This window comes from Micromys minutus (genome assembly GCF_963924665.1).
Source record: "Micromys minutus genome assembly, chromosome: 16".
Classification (NCBI taxonomy): domain Eukaryota; kingdom Metazoa; phylum Chordata; class Mammalia; order Rodentia; family Muridae; genus Micromys; species Micromys minutus.
In genome coordinates this window covers 25898889-25921279 of record NC_137985.1, presented here as the reverse complement: position 1 = coordinate 25921279, position 22391 = coordinate 25898889, and the positions used below count along the sequence as shown (strand labels likewise).

At 49.0% G+C, this 22391-nt stretch overlaps 1 protein-coding gene across 1 annotated transcript; it reads left to right on the top strand.

Moving 5' to 3' along the window:
* Positions 1-1804: 1804 nt before the first annotated feature.
* Positions 1805-21531, top strand: ADAMTS15 (ADAM metallopeptidase with thrombospondin type 1 motif 15; the record flags this gene model as incomplete). Its single annotated transcript, XM_080929760.1, has 8 exons — positions 1805-2776; positions 12154-12286; positions 12655-12822; positions 13051-13334; positions 17291-17468; positions 18579-18760; positions 18855-19030; positions 20757-21531. Exons 1-8 carry the CDS (start codon positions 1820-1822, stop codon positions 21529-21531), a joined length of 2853 nt encoding a protein of 950 aa, XP_080785886.1. The 5' UTR covers positions 1805-1819.
* Positions 21532-22391: the final 860 nt, after the last annotated feature.

The window sequence follows — 22391 nt, the reverse complement described above, 5'->3', positions numbered from 1 at the left end:
AGAGGGGGGAGGGAAAAGAGAAAATTCTGAACAGATTTATTTATTTTATTTTATGTACACGGCTGCTTTGTCTGCATGTGTGTCTGGGCATGCCTGTGCCTAAAGAGGTTAGAAGGCTCGTCAGATTCCCTTGTGCTGGAGTTGTGGTTGCTGTGAGCCACTGTGGGTGCTGGGAACTGAACCTGGGCTCTCTCTGCAAGAACAAGCACAGGCTCTTAACTACTGAACTATATCTCCAGTTCCGGAGTCTGCAAAGATACAAGCATCCTGAGGTCTAGTGCCACATACAGGTGCCCGGCCTTCTCTCCAAGCTGAATGGGAACTTTACAGAATGACTGTGCTTTCTCCAGCCAGGCCACACTCAGTCTCCCACTCTAGTGCCTTGCCCTATACTTGGGTAAAGATCCAGATACATACAGAGGATGTCTGGTCTACTTTTTAAATTGCCCATCAGTCCCTTGGCTCTCCCTGCTAGAAGACAACCAGTATTTGCTTGTCTATTCTCTTTAGGAACCAGGATACGAATAAATGTTTATTAAGGGCTTGCCTCCTAGTTTGAAAGCCAATCGCTATGTGGTTGTATGGGAAATGGAGATGCTAAGTGGAAGGCCATTTGTATTCCCACCTTCTTCTGCTTTTCTCTGGGAGCCTTGGGCTGGGGTTGAAGGTCTGTCTTAGTGGCTCAAGATCAGAGACAACAACCAGACAATTAGGAAGTGATGGGATTTTGAGAGCTAATCATCTTTGTTTTAAAAATACAATTTATTTAGTTATAGGCTTATATAATATAGTTTTAAATAATGGCTGCATTTAACATCTGCCCCGCAGAATTCCTGAAAACCTGGTAGTCTGTCTGAGCCCATCCAGCACAGTGACCCCACAGGGCAGCCCGTGTGGGCCTGGGTGGCTCTGGGTTCAAGAAGGGCTGACTGTTTCTTGGAGGTTGTTCTCCCAACACTAGTACTTTTAAAGGGCCCTCCTGTTTGAGGTCCCTTTGGAGACTCGATGGTTGATGGTTAAGAAGCGGGGGTGGGGGCGGCAGTGGGGGGAGTGGGGGGTGGGGGGAGCTGTGGGGGTGGGTGGGGTGACTGTTGCAACTTGAGGAAAGAGGTGGGTCTGGAAAAGGAGGTCAGCGCCTGTTTGGTTCCTCACTCCCCGGCCCAGATGCTCTGGGAAGGCTAAGACACAGGGCGCTCACAGATGTTCACCAAGGCAGTAGTAACTGATGCATCTCTGCACTGGGGCACCTAGGGCAAAAAACGTGAATAGGCTCCAGCGTTTGTTTCTTAGGTCAGCCCACGCCTCCTGCTCAGCATAACGCCACTCCCTCCCCTCCAAATGGCTCTTGCTTAGGAGGCGGGCCCGAGTTCTCCAGTGGCCCCTGGAGGCTCCAGGCCGCGAGCTCTGGGAGGCTGGGAGGGGATTAAGGGGAGGGACGCTGACTGGGCAGTGCAAAGAGGAGGGGGCCTTTAATAGGCTCGCCCAGCGCCTAGTTTGCTGCACCGCGAGCGTCTGCAGTTCGCGAAGCAGCCCGCCACCTCGCGTCACTTCTCCACCGCAAATTTTCGCCTGTGCACTTGACAGCGATCGTACTAAAGCTCCCAGAGCGCGCTTTGCTCAGGGAGGAACAGGTAGGAGGCGCGGGCTGCCCTGTGCACGCTCGCTGCTCTGGGAGGAGTCTCCCGGACTTGGTTGGCTGTCCTTTCTGGGAGCTGCCCATTGTCCCAGGCGTTGGTGTGTGGGCTACAAGGGGACAGTACTTGCCCTGGGAGCCGGGCTAAGTCCCATCCCAGAGCGCGTCTGTGCGCGGCCCGGCGCCATGCTTCTACTGGGCATCTCAATCCTGGCTCTTGCCTGGCGACCTGCTACCAGCTCCGAGCCAGAGTGGGAGGTGGTCGTTCCAATCCGACGGGACCCAGACATCAATGGCCGCCACTACTACAGGAGGGGTACGGAGGACTCCGGGGATCAGGGTCTCATTTTTCAGATCACAGCTTTTCAGCAGGACTTCTATCTACACCTGACGCCAGATGCCCAGTTCCTGGCTCCCGCCTTTGCTACTGAATATCTAGGTGTCCCCCTGCAGAGGCTCAGTGGCAGCTCTCTAGACCTGCGACGCTGCTTCTATTCCGGGTATGTGAACGCGGAGCCAGACTCCTTTGCTGCTGTGAGCCTATGCGGGGGTCTCCGCGGAGCCTTCGGCTACCGAGGTGCGGAGTATGTCATTAGCCCTCTGCCCAACACCAGCGCGCCAGAGGCGCAGCGCCACAGCCAGGGCGCACACCTTCTCCACCGCCGGGGTGCTCCCCTAGGGCCTTCGGGAGACCCCACCTCTCGCTGCGGGGTGGCCTCGGGCTGGAACCCCGCCATTCTGAGGGCCTTGGACCCTTATAAGCCACGGCGGACGGGCGTGGGGGAGAGTCACCACCGGCGCAGGTCTGGGCGCGCCAAGCGCTTCGTGTCTATACCACGCTACGTGGAGACACTGGTGGTGGCGGACGAGTCAATGGTCAAGTTTCACGGCACGGATCTGGAACATTATCTGCTGACGCTGCTGGCCACAGCGGCGCGACTCTACCGCCACCCCAGCATCCTCAACCCTATCAACATCGTTGTGGTCAAGGTGTTACTCTTAGGAGATCGTGACACTGGGCCCAAGGTCACAGGCAACGCGGCCCTGACTCTGCGCAACTTCTGTGCCTGGCAGAAAAAGCTGAACAAAGTGAGCGACAAGCACCCTGAGTACTGGGACACAGCCATCCTCTTCACCAGACAGGTGAGTTGATCTGTCACTTTGGATTCAACTCCATTTTCTTAGGGTCATTGAGTTTAGATCTCCAAAGCCACTTTGTGCCACCCAATGCCCCCTTTAAATTGGGTTCTTTCGAATTCTAGCGTTGGAAGTTCTAAATAGAGTCCTCCCCTAGATTCAGCCGAGCTCCACCTCATGTGCTTCTGGGGAGGTTGGAGGAGATGTTGCTTTTTCCGAAGGTGTTGTCTTGATGGGGCCAATCAGCGCCCTCTGGACCAGGCACCAAGGGGCTGGAACTCGGGAAATTGCCGCCCCTGAGCTGCAGTTTGTTTTCAAGGCCGATAGGAGGCGCTATGAGGATGGTGTTGTAGATGGTGGGAATGGGAACTCCTTCCCCTCTGTGGGTGGCTAAGTTTCTCTGACAATCTCCTAGGAGGCTAACTTTTGCTGGATGGAGTCATGGAAGGTGATTCAAGGTCAGTGCCTGCTACGTTTCTAGTGGGCAACTTGTCATCCTTTCTCTGTCTTGGGTCTGGGAATCCTGGACTGAGATGGAGGAGATCATTGCGATAGTTTGTGAGTTGCTGTGAAAGGCCAGGCTTAGGTACACGCTCCATCGCCGCCGCTTCTCCCTCCATCCTTTTCTGTTGGGCCCTGTCCATAGGGTTCCTAGTGTGCCGTCTAGGAAGGCCGTCTGTTTGGAACTGGAACCATTTCGCTTGGAACTTCACTTAGTATTGATTTGAGAAAACTGCCTTTCTTTTCTCCGAGCCTTGTTAGTAGATAGCGACCTGTTCGCGTAGCTGTATTCTAAGCAGGAGAGTGCTTATGTTCTAGTCCGAAGACCCTCCCTCGAGGGCAGGACTCCTGCTCTGCCCTTGATGTGCAAGGTACTGTGAGGTGTCATGAGCTTAGTCAAGAGTATTTGGACATTCCAGCTGCAGGGTTGGAAAGATACTAAGATGGGACTAGAGAGATGGGCCCAGATGTGGGAAGAGAGCCCTGCCTTCCTTGCATCTTTATCACATCTTTTATCTCAAGAAGCTATTAATCTGTGAACATTTAGATCCTTACGTGTTGACCTAAAAGTTGGATGCTGTGAAGATCTGGATTCCTGAAATTCTTTAGACACTGGAGAAGAAGAGTCATCCGAATACCCTGCTTTCTCTGATTTTTAGGGCCAGTGATTTGGATCCCTGCACTGTCATTATTATTATTATTATTATTATTATTATTATTATTATTATTATCATTATTATTATTATTATAACCACGCCATTCTGGCCACAGCACAGGGTTCTTTGTTACCTCCGTGGCTCTTACTCTTCTTGTTCCTAAATGGCCATTTAGAGTTGGTCTGGCGCCCACAAGCTGGAGCTGCAGTCTTCCACAGTAACCCATTTGGCACGGCCGGCCCTTTCCTGCGCTGGAACTTCCTCCTTTCCCAGCCTCTTCTCCTCCCACCACCTGGTTTCTCTAGGGAGGTCTTTGGCCTGAGCCTTGTTTCCTTGTGTCATTCTTCCAACTGAGGTCTGCTGAGCCGCTGCAGCCCCAGCCCTAGAAGCCCTGCTTGAGTCACGGGGAAACTGCAAAAGACGCTCCAGCTTCTGCACCCAGAATGGTGGGAGAGAAAGCAAAGGCCAAGAACAGGATATCTTAACGAGCAAAGCAGCTGCTGTCCCATCCGCCACCTGAGATGCCCCTGTGGAGGTCACTCCCTGGCTCTAGACTACCAGGGCTCAGTCCAGTGAAGGCTGACTTTTGGAACCCACCCTGAGAAGAAGAACCTCCCTCGCCCCCCGCTGCGAAAAGTAGGCCATCAGAAGAGGTGGCCTTTTAGAAGAAGCAATCAAACAGCATGGCAGCTTCTGTTTCTGAGGGGTGGCCCCCGGTGGGCCATGTCATCTGTGCATAATGGGTAAAAGCTGTGTGACCACTGGGTTCAGGAGCGGTGATGTGCAGATGTGAGTGTGAGAGGCCTTTTTCACTTAGGTATTTAGTGGGTAGAGCTAGAGAGCAGGGAGTCTGTCTTGGCAGGCCTGTCATGAAGGTTCGAGTGTCAAGCTTGGATAAACATTTCCTCCCCCACCTCTTCACCAGCACAGAATTTGGGGCCTGCTGTACTCTGAGAGTCCTAGGAACATCTCATTCCTGAGGCACAACCCCTCCTCCCCCAAATCTCCCCGGGGAAGGTACAGTGCTGGATGAGAACATGGGCAAACAGCTGTTCTCTCTAGACCAAGACAAATGTGGCCTCCAGGAACCTTAGCTGTCCGGAAGAGAGAATACATTGATCATACAGCGAGTGTTTTGACAATTGGAAGAGTTTCCGAAAGGATTCAGAACAAGCTTGTGGACAAAGAGAGCACATCTGATTTTGCAAAGCAGCCAGCCTTAGGCTCGTTACAGCAGGGTGAGGTCAGCGCAGGAACAGATTGAGGCGCTGCCGAGAATCAAAGCCAGAGTCCTTCTCATTTATTTCTATGAAGACTGCGAGTTCTCTGGCTTTTCGTTGCACGGGGCTGCAGATGCCAGGTACTTACTGCTGTGATGCCTTAGGCCCTGGTTTGCTGAGTCCTCCCTGCTCTTAGGCCCAGTGCCTCTGCTGCTTTGGTAACTCTTTGTGGTACAAATGGCTTTTGTCCACTCACTCATTGAATCTCTTGAGCATCTTTGACTTCTAGGTACTGTTCTGGCTGGAGCTGTTCTTACTAATAAGGTGTGGCAAAAAGCTGTCAATCACAGCATAGTATGTTAAATGCTTCCCTGTGGGGAGCTCTGTGTGTGTGTGTGTGTGTGTGTGTGTGTGTGTGGTGTGTATGTGTGTGTGTGTAGTGTGTGTATGGTGTGTATGGTGTGTGTGTATGTGTGTGTGGTGTGTGTGTGATGTGTATGTGTGTGGGGTGTGTGTGTGGTGTGTGTGTGTGATGTGTGTGTGGTGTGTGTAGTGTGTGTGGGGTGTGTGTGTGGTGTGTGTGTGTGTAATGTGTGTGTGTGGTGTGTGTAGTGTGTGTGTGGGGTGTGTGTGAGGTGTGTGTGTGATATGTGTGTATGGTGTGTGTAGTGTGTGTGTGGGGTGTGTGTGTGGTGTGTGTGTGTAGTGTGTGTGTGAGGTGTGTGTGGGGTGTGTGTGTGTGGTGTGTGTAGTGTGTGTGGGGGGTGTGTGTGGTATGTGTAGTGTGTGTGTAGTGTGTATGTGTGGTGTGTGTGAGGTGTGTGTGTGTGTGTGTGTGTGTGTGTGTGTGTTCTCTTCCCAGGACCTAAGGCTGCTTTCTTAGAGATTGGGTTCAGAAAGGGTCCGTGGCCCGGGGAGCAGTGGAGTGAGTGAGAGAGAAGCTTGTTTCTGTGTTATAAATGTTCTATCTGCTTCACTATGTGTGATGTTTCCTCTTTTGACATGACTTCATTTCCCATTTTATGACTTATACTTTATGTCTTCCTTCTGGTTTCATTCATTTTATCTCTCTGCTTGGTGTCATTTCATGGCATTCTCCTTCCTTTCTCTAACCTTTCTCTTTCTTCCTCCTTTGAGGGTTTTCGAGGTGGACTCAACTGTCTTATAATCTTCATTCACACTCTGAATGTTTCCTATTCACCACCCCGAAGCCTGGCACTGATTTTGTGGTTTTGGTTTTGAGCGGTACCGTATTTTCTGGGCTTTGTGTGCGCGCATGTGCAAATGAGTGTCTCTGCACTTGGAGGTTAGACGTCTTAAGATCCCCCTAGGGCTGGAGTCATGGGTGGTTTTGAGCTGCTTTACTTGGGAGCTGGGACCTGAACTCAGATCCTCCACAAGAGCAGTAAGTATGGCTTAACTGTTAAGCTATTTTTTCCAGACCCTGTGTGTTGGGCATGGAGTGGGATGTTTTCTATACTCTTCAGAGCAGGGTCTTTAAGGAAACAGAGCCCGATGTTTGGTATGAGTCAAGTACTTTCAGCAGGAAGTGCATTCAGTGTTCAGAATAAAAGACATGAGTTGTTAACTGACGATTCGTGTTTTATATCCACTTCCCAACATGGTAAGAAGGAGCTGTTACTGCATCAAGCTCGGTTCTGAAGTCAGACATTGGAAACTATTAGGAGAGAGGGTCCCTTCTTTACTTTCTCCCTCTCCTACCCCTTTCATAGTCTTTCTTTATATACTACTATACAGCACAGGTTGGCCTCAAATTTCTCATCCTCCTGCCTCATCCACTAGAGTGATGGCTTCCTTTCACCCACTGCTTTTATTAAAAACACTATTTATTTTATGTGCATTGTTTTGTGCATTGTCTTCAATAAGTACATACAGATTCTCTTGCCAAAATGCAAATTTAGGATAGTCTTGATTTAAAGCGTTCTGTCTCATTGCCCATGCAAGTATATCAGACCTGCCTGATTAATACTCTTGTATTTGTGTGGAGATTACGGGTGCCAGTACGTGCCAATCCCTTTAAGGCAGGCATCACATCACATCTTTGTAACCCCACAGAGGCCCATGTATTTGGTAGTTCATCAAGTGCATGGAGGGTTTAAGGCAAAGTGTGAGCTGTTTGACTCTATCGAGCACTTGGGTACCGTGCCTCTGCCTGGGGACCATTAATCCAACTTTCAGACTGTCAGGCTTCAGAGTTGATTTCTTCTTGGCTCTCTACCACTACGTTTTGCCCTAGCAGAAGGTAGGGCCCCATCAAGGAGCATGTTCATCTGCCCTGGAGTCAGTAGACAGGGTGCACAGCCGGGACGGGGTCAGTGTGTCTATGCAGGTGTGAGGCAAGGAGCCAGCAGCTTGCTCAGCCAGCGTGGCCTATCCCAGATGCTGCCGTTAGCATTCAGCCTAGCCAGTTCTCTCTCCCTGGAGTTCTCCCGACCTATGGTCACCAGCACTGTCTTGACCTGTGGTCTAGGGTGGGTGATCATTCCTTCTTGAGGATCTTCTGCATTGTCATCTTGGAGTAGATATAGTCCAGAAGCAATAAGGAATCCTGGCTACCTTTCCGTTCTACTTAGCTTAACCAGGGGATCTTTGCAATCCTGGGAGAATTACTTACTTACTGTGGATCCCTTCTGGTAAAACAGGGCTTAGAAACGGCATCTCTTTCCAAAGGGGGATTCAGTGAGCAGTCCAGGTAGATCTCATGCCACAGCAGCATCTCAATAAAGACTAGCTGTCATCATAGGGGTGACAGGTATCCTCTCTTAAAGTCCTAGTTTCTAGAGAGGTCCAGCTTTCCTGCAAATGTTGGTTTCTGTTTTTTCTCAGTGAGGCAATTATTGTCCTTTGGACTATTCTAGTCTCTTGCAGTAATACCATTTTCTACATCTTGGGAGATTTACATGGGTGATCATACCACATTTGTTAGTGGTAGCAGCACACCTTCCGGGCTTTGCTCTATACCCCTTTTAAGTTAATTGCATAAGCTCTGAACTGCTAGATTGCACTTCTGAAAAAGCAAATCCATAATTAGAAATCATAAACAAATAGATTTTGTGATGAACCAAAAAAAAAAAAAAAAAAAAAAAAAAAAAGGCAAACCAAACAATGGTGTCACATGGCACAGATTGGGGTGGAAAATGAGTCAGGGGTCCTGTTCATGCTTTCCACTGGTGATCATGGTCTCCTTCCTAGTAAGATACAACTCAGAGCAAAGAACACTGCTGTGTTGACCCCAGTGTCAAAAGCTATGAATTCATGATCCTAACTGGCCTTAGGTGTGTTTCCTCAGCTCATCAGCAAAGTGAGAGGCTAGTTGTGAACTTCTATGACCATCCTGGATGCTGGAATATGGTTCTCATGATGCCCTGGCTCACAAATCTGGTTACATAAGAACACATAAAATTTTTTTTCCTGCCAAATTAAAAACAACAACAACAAAACGTGCTCGATTTTTGTGGTCACCTCCCACCCCCTGTTGCTGGAAAACAGCATCTCAGTTATGTGCATGGCACAACAGAGGAGGTGAGGAAGGGTGTAAGGAGGGTGATGAGTTGGGAATTTTGGCAGCAATCGTGTGTGGGGAGCAACTTTGGTAAAGAGGGTCTGGCCACCACAAAGTGCCAGCCTTATTTACTTACAGCAGCAAACCTAACTAGGAAAAGTCAGGAAAGAGGCACAGGAGGGTTAAGTTCTTGGCTAAGCTAATTCTTGGATCCTCTGGGCAAAGCAACTGAGACTGTAAGAGAAAACGGGCAAATTTCCAGACACAGTGAGTCAGGTAGGGATTGGGCTGAAAGATGCCTTCGCCTTCTGGGCAGAAAGAAACAGGACAGTTTCTGTATTAGAGTCGGTCCCTGAGCTAAGGAGGTTCAAGCAATTCAAGTGGCTCTGAGTTCATTCAAGAAGGGTGGAGACATTCCGTGCCATAAATGAGGTACAACTGGGCCCTGAGCAAATGCTTGTGGGCGTTCAAAGCTGCACATCTCAGATTGGTCGTTTGCTTCCTTTACTGGGTGAAGGGGGGCAGAACCTCTGCCCTAGCAGCATGTCTTCCCACCTCAAAGATTCTGGTGATTGGGGGACCTCTGCCCCCTGCTACACCCTTCCCCCTCGGACTCTGCTAGCTTTCCTAGTTCCTTTTGTTTAATCCGTGAGGCTGAGGCTTCTGGGCAGAATGAACAGGTTGCTCCTGGCCAGGAGGGACCTACAGTTGTTTGTGTGTAAGAGGGAGGATTCACTCTCTATAAAGGAAAGGTGTCTTGCTGCAGAGACCTCCCAGCTGCAGAGGCTGCTACAGGGGAGTTTGGGTCTCATGTCAGTGATGGTTCTGCTCTGGTCACTTCTGAGGGGCAGGGTGGGGACAGGCAGTGTGGTAAAGTTGAAACAGAGGGGCCAGTGTTTCCCTGTGAGTTATCTCGCTCAGCATGTTCCAATGGGTTCCATAGTGGCTCCTTATGGTTCTAAAAGTAGGCCATGCTCTGTGTTCTTGTCATAACCAACAGTGCCAGAGGTGCTGAGCACTTACACTGGAGAAGGAAGGAGAGGCTGAAGTCATTGGGTACTTTCAGTTCTAGTTGAGAACTGGCTCTCCCCCAGAGCAGCAAACAGGCATCGAGGGAAGGAGGGACTTGGCCAGAGACACACAGTCCCTTAACACTGGGACCCACTTCTCTAGGTTCTTATTCCTGTGTCTTCCCCCTTCTCTTGCTGGGACCTGTCTGAGTGTATGTGTGGTTTGGGAGCCACAGAGTGTGCTTGTCCTATAAGCTCCGGGCTTCACTCACAGGGCTAACAACTTTAGATCAGTACCTCCACCAACTGGGATCCTGGGATTTGGTGTCCAGGGACACAGTGCTTTGGCCTAGCCCCTGTTCTATTACTGTGTATTTCTTTCATATCTTCCATTTTCTCTCCTGTCCTAAGCTCGCCTATGATATTTTTACAGTGGTTGTTTCTTAGATTTTCAGAGCTCTGGAGGAAGGGGGAGAGGCTTTCTAGAACATGGAGCCATTGAAAAGGGAAAGGTGCCAGGAAAGAAAAGGAAAGCGAAGGAAAGGAAAGGGAAGGAAGGGAATTTGAAGTCTCTAGTGAAGTTCCTGGAAGTGGACATCACTTACACAGGCAGTAAAACAAAGGTTAGGCATTCATAGTGCCTGTCACTGACTCTGACCCCTTGGATTCAGGCTGGTCACCCTCATGGTTTTCTCTGACCAGAAAAACTGTTAAGTCATTAGGAGGTGTGACTATCACCTGCCTGTGGGAAGCCAAGTTTGACTGCTCGGGTGGTAAACTTCTGAGTGCTTTGGATTAAACTTTGCTGATTCTTTCTGTACTATGACCCATGCCTTCTGGCTCCACTAACCCAGTTGCTTCCCACCTCCTTTCAGCACAGTATATGCACGTACACACACACACACACACACACACACACACACACACATATACACATAGAGAGAGACACACACAGACACACATATACAAACACATAGAGACACACAAGCACACCCCACACTCACACACACACACACAAACACATATACACAGACACACATATACACATAGACACACAAACACACACCCACTCTCAGACTCACACAGACACACACAAACACACACACACTCAGACACACACAGACATGCACAAACACATACACAGTCACACAGACACTTAGACACACACAAATACACACACACACACACACACACACACACAGAACAAAATTGAGTAGAGTTCTGCATGCATGCTCACCTTGACCTCCTAGATTTCACAGGAGAACATGACATCTTATTCTCCAGTATTGCTGAGCCACTGGCTATGACATCCAAATCCCCAGTCATACAGACCCTTAGGTCACAACTCTTCAGTGTGATGTGAGCTTCTTTGTGTGTGCAAGGGGATAACTAGCCGTTGCTTTAGCAGACTGCAGTGAAGACTAGCTAGAGTCATGCACGTGAAAAGCGTGGGTGGCGTCGGCACTTAGTGAACTGCGGCCCTGATTAATTAGTTTCCACCATTTGCAAATAGATAAGGCAATACATTTGCCTCCTAAGACTGGTGAGGACCGAATCTCCGCAAGTTTAAAGACAATGACATACAGAAGGGTTTGTTGATGTGACTGATTGAACATCCGTCTTCTCAGGGGAATAAATTGTGCGCGAGTGTTTTATTTCCAACTTCTTACTTCTCAAGGTTACTAGATGCATCCATGGCCCATAATAGGTCTTTGAGATTCTGTCTGTGGAGCCCTATTTTTTGCTTCAGTACCCCCTGGAAACACTCCCTAATGCATTGTGTTGCTGGGGGGCTTCTGCAGCATCAGGCTTCTAGATAAAAAGAAGAAACCTTTCTGCTTAGGTGACGATCTCTATCTTTTATCCCTAGCAACACTTGAGGCCATGTTCCCCTTAAGCTTTGGTGGCTCATTAAATTGTGTGTACACAGTGGCTCAGGTCCACCTCTTTCTGCTTCCTGTCAGCTCAAGGAAGCCAAGTCTCTGGCGGGGGTAGATCTTTGGCTGGCCAACCTGTGGCTGGGAATCTGAACTTAATTCATAGTTGTCCAAAAAATCAGTCACTCTACAAAAAAAGAGACTGCTCAGAGCTGCCTGTGGATGGGGAATGTGGTTACTTTTTACCCCAACATGCCTCAGAGAGCCATGATCAGAACCCTATTGTGGGAGTCACTGTTTTTCTGACCTTCTCTATATAAAGCTGTGGCCCTTGTAGTTTAATTTTGTACCACTTAATTTCCTCCCACAGGACTACCCTGGGTAGGGTACACTCTTCTTTGTGAGCCACACAGCTTTCTTCTTGGGGCCACCTCCTTTGGTCTGGGTGGATTCCATGAATAGTTCTACAAGTCTTTAGCCAGAAATCTCTGGCTGGCAACAGCAAATACCCCCCAGGATGCCCTACATCTTTCCCCAGGCCCCTTCTGTTACTATTGCTAACTTTAGTTTGGTGTTTCATCTCCTCCATCTGACAGGACCTATGTGGGGCTACCACCTGCGACACCTTGGGCATGGCTGATGTGGGCACCATGTGTGATCCCAAGAGAAGCTGCTCTGTCATCGAGGACGATGGGCTTCCGTCAGCCTTCACCACTGCGCATGAGCTGGGTAAGGCCGGAAGAAGGGAGAAAAGCTTTGCTCTGGGGTTGACCTGGATGTGTGCTGGGTGCTTTGGTGAAAGAGCGCATATTCACCTCTGCTTTCTCACCTTCTGGAGATGTAGGAATCCTTTCTTGGGGCCAGCAGCTGCCTTGGTTTTTATTCTTTTCTAATTGCTCTAGCCCAGTTGACACTTGGGCACTTCGGGGAGAATATGTTAAAGACAAGGTGACACGTGGCTTCCCCAGCTCACAGCTTAGCGGTAGTTGGAAACCATCTCAGGGTTTTCTGGCTTTTTCCACTGCCTCCTGCAGCCCCTCCTGCTTGTCCTCAGATTGTTGCTCTTGCCTCATGAGTTGTTTGGCTTCACCCCACAGGCCATGTGTTCAACATGCCTCACGACAACGTGAAGGTGTGCGAGGAGGTTTTTGGGAAGCTCAGAGCCAACCACATGATGTCTCCGACACTCATCCAGATTGACCGTGCTAACCCCTGGTCAGCCTGCAGCGCTGCCATCATCACCGACTTCCTGGACAGCGGGCATGGTAAGCTGGGTGGGAGAGAGGAGCAGGGCTGAGTGGGAAAGGCTCGGCGGCAATGTTTGCCATCCCTTTAGATGTCCTCTGTACCTGAAAGGTGACAAGGAATTGGGTTCTGACTCACATCTATTTTAGTTACCTCTTGATTCACCCTCTCCCTACCATTAACATTATAAGGCAGCCGGGCCTCACCTTTTCCAGCTTGTCCCAACAAATGTCCTTGGATCTATGCAGGTGACTGCCTCCTGGACCAGCCCAGCAAGCCCATCACCCTGCCTGAGGACCTGCCAGGCACGAGCTACAGTCTGAGCCAGCAGTGTGAGCTGGCCTTTGGGGTGGGCTCTAAGCCCTGCCCATATATGCAGTACTGTACAAAGCTGTGGTGCACTGGTAAGGCCAAGGGGCAGATGGTGTGCCAGACTCGCCACTTCCCCTGGGCAGATGGCACCAGCTGTGGTGAGGGCAAGTTCTGCCTCAAGGGAGCCTGTGTGGAGAGACACAACCCAAACAAGTACCGGGTGAGCTCTTGTGCCAGGGAATGCTGGGAGAGGGATGAGCCTGGGCTGCCACTGCCTTGGTTTTGATAGAAGTTGCTGGTCACACTATGACTGTGCCAGATTGCATTACAGTTCCTCCATTTCTGTTTGTGGACACTTCTCTCTCTGTCTCTGTTTCTCTGTCTCTCTCTGTCTCTGTCTCTCTTGTGTGTATGTGTGAGATGTACATGTGTACTGTATGCTTATGTGTGATACATTAATGCGTATGTGTGTAATATTCATGTGTGTATGAGTATGTGTGGTATATTCATGTGTGTGATGTATACATGTATGTGTGTGAGATGCATGTGTGTATGATACATGTATGTGTGTAATTTATGCTTGTGGGTGCCTGTCCAAGTGCATTTGCCAGAAGATTGATAATCAGTTATTTTCCTCAACTGAGTTTTCACTTTATTTATTTATTTTTTTTGAGACAGGGTCTCCCACTGAATCTAGCACTTTCTAATGAGCCCACGGGTTACACCTATCTCTATTCTGTAGCTCTGTGGTCACAGTCACCTACCACACCAAACTTTTATGTGGGTGCTGGAGGTCTGGATCTAGGCCCTGTACTTGCATAGCAAATGCTTTATCCACTGCATCCCCATACCACCCCCAGTCCTCTATTTTCTTTTTTGACACCAAGACTGGAGAAACACGGTAGCGGGCCAGAGAAGGTCACGAGGCTTTGCAAAAGTGAGATGAAGCTTTGGGTAGGACTGGGGTACTCAGTTCTGAGCCCTGGGCTTTCTTGAGCGGGGAGGAGATCTGGCATAGAGCTGAAGGTCTTATTGTGAGTAGCTCCCTCTCCAGCTATGTCTTCTCTTCCTTCATCAACCCCTCCCATTCCCAGGGAGGCGGGGTTACACAGATGAGCCAGGTGTAGGGATGAGAGGAGCAAATCCTGAGCACCCGCTCCTGACACCTCCTGAGCTCAGATACAGCTGTGCTTCTTTTCTTTAGAGAACATATAATTGAACAAAAGTTTTCCTCCAGATAAACAAGACTAGCAATTAATCTGGAGCAAGAGCACTACGAGTCTTCTTTGAACACAATTCAGGATTTATGTTCTTTAGGCCTTGAGTTAGGGAAGCGAAGGCATCTGTACTTTTCCAGCAGGAACAAGACCGTCCTTGACCCTGGGGATGAGTGTCCCTCTCCCACCCTTGCCCATGGATGGAGAAGACACAGTACAAAGTGACAACATTACAAATAAGTGTTTCCCAAGTACCCGATCCATCCATTGTCTGGGAAGGAGTGTGGTGCAGAATTATTTTCTCAAAATCCTCTTCTGGGACCTGAGAATGTATAGTTAACCAAACCTGCACCAACTTATTAGGCCAAATCCAAGTTTGGGGCTTTAAGAAATTTTCATAATGAGAAAACAAAATATAACTCAGGCTGTTAGAGAGACTGCAGTCTAGTCCCCCGTCATAGGGGATATTACCTTGATCAGCCAAAGCCTGATGGATTTTCCGCTAGGTGACTGCAACCTTCAGGGACCCCTTCAGCATCCTCATTCATAGCATCTGTCTGTCCTGGTGTCATATTGTCCCTCTTGTTTCCATGAAGTGTTTTAGATTCCAGCAATTCTTCAGTCTGGACCTACAGTCGCTCACATAACTGTCTCAGTTTTCTTCTCGTGACCCTCACTTCTTTCCTGTTGTGCGGAGAGACTGCAGTTCATTGTCAAGATCACCTTTGACCCCCCCCATCTCTCTGTGTCATAGCCTCTTAGATCAGTCACCACCTTGGCTCAATCCAGCTCTCTCTCCCCATGTGTGCCTACATAGGTGAATGTGGCTGGAGTCAAATGTATAATTGTACTCACTGGTCTCCGTTTAAACAAAAACCCTGGAGACTCCCAAGGGTGGTAACATGTGTGGAGGACAGAGGTTAACCTTGGGTGTCATGCCTTGTGCACACAGATAAGCTGTGTGCCACAACTTCAGCCCCAAACTACTTCTATGTTTAAATGAATCTTGGCAAGTCCATCTGAACACCTGATAAACATTTTAAACATGGCAGCTATAAAAATGGCCTCCTCACCACATCCCCTAAACCTGGTTTGGCAGCTGTACCTTCCACTTGTTTATGCCAAAATCCATTTTCTCATACACTTAACATCTGATATCTCAGCAATTCCCATTGACCCTGTGTTCAAAATTGACTCGGAACCTCATTTCCCACTGCCTCCTTGCTGTCAAACCGTTCCAGGCCGCATTCCCTCTCTCCTGGAATTTGGCAGTCTTTCTGCACCGGTTCTCTGCATTTCTGATCTTACAGACTGTCATGAACAGAGCAGCCAGTGGGATCCTTTTAAAATGGGAGTTAGACTCTCCCACTTTCCTGCTTACTCCGTACAGGGCCTTTGTACTCAGCCTGGCAGGAGACAGCTTAGTTTTTGCCTCCATGGGCTGCTTCTGGCCTGTGCTTGCTCTGCTGTGATGACCCCAGACCTTCCATGTAGGGCGCATCTTTTCTTAGACAAATTCCCTGTTCCCTCTGCTTGGAATGCTCTTTCCATAATACTTACCTGGCTTATACCCATTATTTTTTGAGGCAGGTATGTGTCTGGGAACCCAGAAACCTCTTACACAGAGACTTCTGTTACCACTACCACCACCTAGTTTTAACTCCGGAAGATCCCTCAGATACACACAAACTTCAGCTCGTTTTTTATGTCTCCCCCTCACTGGGCTGTAGTGGCTTTTAGGGCAGGGATTTGCTGCACCTAGTATCAGGTATATAGTAGGAAGTCAGCAAATATTTAGTGAATGAATGAATGAGTGAGTGAATGAATAGATGGAGGGTTCACAGTGCAAGTTTTTGCCCAAATGGATGGAAAAATTGTATCAAATAGATTTTGTCTTAGAAGCTGCAGGCACAGGGCTGTACACTGAAGAGAAAGGGAGGTAAGAAGGCCTGGGCATGGCCACTTGTTTTTCCAATGGTAGCTGATGACTTCAGAGAGAGTTTAGTTGGTGGTTACTCAGATGCAGGCTTCAGAGGAGCTGAGATCGGGAAAGGACGGACACAGAGATGACTCTCGGAGCACGATGGGGGGAGTGTTTACACGTCACAAAAGTAGTTCCTGCACAGGTGCATGCAGTTTAGCCACTCCTTAGATGCTGTGAGTGACCTCGGCATTGCCCGGCTGTACAGCTCAGCTGCTTCTCTGTGCCCAGCTGACTGGTGTTCAGGGTGTGAGAAGCCTACGGCATCCTAAAGATTATAAACCTTCTCTCCTCTTCCGAACAAATGACAATGACCACAAACCCACCGCGTAATTTATCCCAAAGCTGGACAGTGGCATGGGGTTGTGCTGCATTGTTTCTAACACGTTCTCACAGCGCCAGCATTAGCACACAGGAAAGACTTGGAAATCCTTCAAGGAGGCAGGCCAGAGGCTCTCAGTCAATCTCAGTCTGCCATCCAACCTCAGATCTAAGTATTTCGGGTCTCGTTTTGTGCAGGTGAAGTGTGAGACCTAAGGTGGTTTGGCCGTCACTTAAGCCCACTCTTGTGGAACAGGCAGAGGCAGGTGTGAAACTCAGTCCTCTGGGCTCAGCCTAAGATGCCTGTTCTCAGAACTCTCATTTGTAACTGGGAACAGTTAGTGTTTGTTGACAAATCAGTTTAAGTGTTGGGTGGGTCTTGAGCATACAGATTGCTTGCTTCTCTCTCTCTCTCTCTCTCTCTCTCTCTCTTCCTTCCTTTTCTCTCTCCTTCCCCCCCTTTTTCCCTCCCTTCCTCCCTCCCTCCTTCCCTCTCCCCCTTCTTCCTTCCTTCTTTCTTTTCTTATCTCATGGTACAAAGTGGACTTCATTCTGATAAGGTTCTAAGAATGGATAGGCTTTCCTGGGAGCTTCCCTAGGGGAGGGGCTGGGTGTGGCACCCAGGCCTGCCAGAGTGTAACCTGCTCTTCCACACAGGTGGATGGCTCTTGGGCCAAGTGGGAGCCTTATGGTCCCTGCTCCCGCACCTGCGGCGGGGGCGTGCAGCTGGCCCGGAGGCAGTGCAGCAACCCTACCCCGGCCAATGGCGGAAAGTACTGCGAGGGAGTAAGAGTGAAGTACCGATCTTGCAACTTGGAGCCCTGCCCCAGCTCAGGTGAGACACAGGGCAGCAGGAGCCTGGGCCTCTGGGTCGTGGGCCTGGAGATCACTTTTGGTCACAAATATCGCAGTCAAGATCCTAACTCTCAGCAAAGAGCTGGAATGAGAAAAGTGCAGACTCCCCTCGGTGGTTTTTTTTTTTTTTTTTTTTTTTTTTTTTTTTGGTGTTTAGACTGGGATACTGGAGGAATGGGCCTTTAGAAATCTTCATAGTTTTTACATTACTGACAAGACCACCTTTTAAGCAAGAATCCATGAACTTGGTGGGGAATTTTTACATTTTAATTTGAAATGACGTTTCTGCCTAAAACATAGTTTCCCCTCGAATTAGAGATTTAGCACCTTTTTTTTTTTTTTTTTTTTTTTGAAACAGGGTTTCACTGTTGTATCCCTGGCTGGCCTTGAACTCACAAAGATCTGCCCATAGAGATCTGAGATTAAAGGCATGTACTACCATAAGCGGCTCAGCATTTTTAAATTAAGTTTTTTATTTGAAGTCCAATATTTTCTTCACTTAGGCAACAAAGGACAATGGAAGTAGAAATATCTGTGACTTTGTCATCAGTTGGAACTATGGATATTTTTTATATGGTACTTCAATTGTTGAGGAATTCTCAAAATACCATTATGTTCTTCCTTGTCAAAATCATAGAAATAATTTGCATCGTCATTGAATATTTTTCTTTTAAAAATGCATTACAAAGTATACATCCATCAGAAGTATGTTTCAGAGTATATCAATAGTTGTTTAATTAATATAATTTTTGTTAATGATGTAATTTGTGTTAGGCATTTAACAATGTAACAAAAGATTTAATAGGTTGCTGAAGGGTTTCATCATTCCCCCCCCCCAAAAAAAAGTTCAAGACACCTGTAAGCAAGGGGATTTGAGACTAGATTACTGGGGAAGGTGACACGTTGCCTGTGGGGTGTCGTATTGTATACTGTGCTTTTTGGTTCCAGGCTGGGAGGTGGAGGATGACCACCATACTGTCATGGAGGCAGAGGGGCTTTTAGAGCTGGGCATCCTTGGGAGGGATGCTGTCCTTTGTAACTTCCTTGGCTCCTCTTTTCAGCTGTCTTTATGTGTTTCCTCCCTGTCCAGCCTCTGGCAAGAGCTTCCGGGAAGAGCAATGTGAGGCTTTCAATGGCTACAACCACAGCACCAACAGGCTCACTTTAGCTGTGGCATGGGTACCCAAGTACTCAGGCGTGTCACCACGTGACAAGTGTAAGCTCATCTGTCGTGCCAATGGTACTGGCTACTTCTATGTGCTAGCACCTAAGGTGAGTGTGCAGGGACAGGAGACTGGGTGGGGTCTAGCTTCCAGAGGAGCATCTCACTGAGATGCCTCTCTCATCTTCTTTGGGGATGCTGTAGGTGGTGGATGGTACCCTGTGTTCTCCCGACTCCACCTCCGTCTGTGTCCAAGGCAAGTGCATCAAGGCTGGCTGTGATGGGAACCTGGGCTCCAAGAAGAAATTTGACAAATGCGGCGTGTGTGGTGGAGACAATAAGAGCTGTAAGAGGGTGACAGGACTCTTCACCAAGCCCATGTAAGCTCTGGGCCCTGGAGGGTACAGGCAAGGGGAATGGGTGGGGGTGGTGGAAGTAGAATCACTCCCAGGCATTGAAAGCTTGGGTTAAAGCAGAGTGAATGTAAGAATGTGCATACTATTACTGTTGGCCACTCATACTCTTTACGAGAGGATAATCCAGCCATGTGTTTATGTATCCATTTATCCATCCATCCATCCATCCATCCATCCATCTATCCATCCATCCATACATGCAGGCAGCCAGCCAGCAAACAAAGATGAATACCAAGATAAATGCATGAAGACATGCCTCAACAGGAGATGAGATTCAGGGAGATGGAAATGTTAGCATCTGTGTAGCATTCTCGAGCTATACTGTGCTGGCTCATTTTATGCCCACTTGACTCAATTTAGAGAGGAGGGAGCCTCAGCCGAATGAATAGCCCCATAAGATCAGGCGGTAGGCAAGTCTGTAGGACACTTTCTTAATTAGCAATTGGTGGGGGAGAGCCCAGCCACTTGGGATGGTTGTCCTGGATTCTATGAAAGCAGGTTGAGCAAACTAGTAAGCAGCACCCCTCCATGGCCTCTGAATCAGCTCCTGCCTCCAGGTTCCTGTCCTGCTTGAGTTCCTGTCCTGACTTTCTTGGGTCCAAGTGCTGAAGTTAGAAAGGCCAGATGATCTTTCTGGAGTGGAACTGTTCCCTCTGGACATGAGATCCTTTACTGAGCCCCTAGGGGGATGCACAGGGACTTCCCCCAGTCTTTTGCTCAGAGCTCAGTTTTAGACACAGGGTTTCTTTTTTCTTTTCTTTTTTTTTTTGCTTTTGTTTTTGTTTTTTGTTTTGTTTTGTTTTTTTTTAAGCCATTGTTCTGAAGGCCATGCAAAGGGGTGGATACATGAGGAGTTAAAGGAACTTGATGGAGCCTTAACACCCTGTGTAGATGAGGATGCAGAAACCCATAGCAACTAGTTGACTTACTTAAAGGGAATTGGTATCTGAGTCAAGACCCCTGACCCTGAGTTTGTGGTCATTACTCTGAACGCATCTATATAACCAATCTTAGACTTGAGCACTATACACTTAAATCCTCTTGGTCCTTGCCCGATAGCTGACGCCTATCGACTTCTCTGTGTCAGGTGCTACTCACTGTGATTTATGTTCTATGGGCTTCTTTATACCCCCTGTCCCCAACAGTTTTGTGGTGTGTGCTTATGGGCTTTATTTTTAGCTGGGCCCTCCTCCATCAATTGCTAATTAAGAAAATGCCCCACAGATTTGCCTACCGCCTGACCTTATAGAGGTATTTATTTAGAGGCTCCCTTCTCTCTAACTCTAACTTGAGTCAAGTTGACATAAAACTAGCCAGCACAGTGTAGTTGGAGAATCTTAGGGTTCAAGGAAACAGACTTGGAGGTGCTGAGACTTATTGAAGACCAACAGGGAAGCAAGGGGGAACGGTAGCCTCAAATTTGTGTGTGTGTGTTTTAAACTGTATTTTCGATTCCCCCCAAAAGACAAATTTACAGGAAGACAAACAGATCACAAGGCCCCACAGCCTAGTCATTCAGCTTGGCTTACTCAGGCCCAGCTTTTAGCTTCCTTGGCCCTTGGGTGGTGTTGGATAATCAGCTTCGTGCTCTGCCACCGACGTATCCCAAACCCACAATCAGTTGTTACTTTGAAGGACATAAAGGGCATCAGCTCAGGCATCTGTATAACCTACAATCTCCTTCCTCCAGGCACGGCTACAATTTTGTAGTGGCCATCCCTGCAGGTGCCTCCAGCATTGACATCCGCCAGCGTGGTTATAAGGGGCTCATTGGGGATGACAACTACCTGGCCCTGAAGAACAGCCAAGGCAAATACCTGCTCAATGGGCACTTCGTGGTCTCCGCGGTAGAGCGAGACCTGGTGGTAAAGGGCAGTGTGCTACGCTACAGCGGCACTGGTACCGCGGTGGAGAGCCTGCAGGCTTCTCGACCCATCCTGGAGCCACTAACTGTGGAGGTCCTGTCCGTGGGGAAGATGACACCGCCCCGTGTGCGCTATTCCTTCTATCTTCCCAAAGAGCCTCGGGAAGACAAATCCTCTCGTCCTAAGGACCCTCGGCCCCCTCCAGTGTTGCGCAACAGCGTCCTCAGCCTTTCCAACCAAGTAGAACAGCCAGACAACAGGCCTCCTGCACGCTGGGTGGCAGGCAGCTGGGGGCCTTGCTCCGTGAGCTGTGGCAGTGGCCTACAGAAGCGAGCAGTGGACTGCAGGGACTCACCAGGGCAGCAAGGAGCCCCTGCTTGTGATGTAGACCATCGGCCAGTGGAGAAGAGAGCCTGTGGGGAACCCTGTCCAACCTGGGAGCTCGGCGACTGGTCGCCCTGTTCTAAGAGCTGTGGTCGTGGGTTTAAGAGGCGTCCGCTCAAGTGTGTGGGCCACGGAGGCAGGCTGCTGGCTCGGGACCAGTGTGACTTACGCCGCAAGCCCCAGGAATTAGACTTCTGTGTCTTGAGACCCTGCTGAGGGGTACTGTCTCTTCTATTCCTTTATTCTCTACCCGCTGTTGTGCTGGTGCTGTGGTCAGCTGGAACAGAGGACAGCGGCCAGTGGTCTGTGTCACAGTGCACTCACATCCAGAACAAGGACCATGGGTCTGGGCGAGAGGTTCCTTCCAACCTGGACTGGGCAGGGGGAAGCTAACTAATGCACAGTCTACCTCATGCCCTGCCCCTCGGGCCCAGTTGTGGGGAGAGGCTTCAACAGATGGGTGCTGGGCAGAAGGTGCTGAAGGCCAGCTTCCAAGGAACTTCAGGGACCTTGGCCCCCATAATGGAGGTCACAGGCTGCTGGAAGAGCCATGGCCTGCAGCTTGGCACCCTCAGGTGATCCCAGGAGCTCTGAGCTGTCTCTGAACAAGGCAGGGGTCTGATGGTGCTTTCTGCCTTCTTTCTTTTTGACTGATGTGGACCTAACAGTAAAACTGTTCAGGGGTTACTAGAAGCCAAAGGGACAATGAGATTGGGTTCATTTGGGCTCAATTTCCCTGTTTGCTCATCTTCCATCTTGGTTCCCTTTGAAAGACCAGCACTTTGTAACCTGGATGGCCAGGGAATTAGACCAGCCAGGGAAGCCTTGATGTGGCCCCTGATGCTTTGAAGGCAGCCTGAGAAACTACAGGGACCACTTGTTGGTCAAGAGAGGGTAACCATGGCAAACAGGTACTTGCCACGTCAAAGTGGAGATGATTTGGTGGCTGAGGCAGGGAACACAGATGTTCTAGAGGATTCTGCTCTCAGTAGGGTTAGAGTGAGGAGGTGTTCAGCTATGGGGTCTGACCTTGAAGAATATCATCCTGGGATAGTGAAAAGGAGTTCTGACACTTT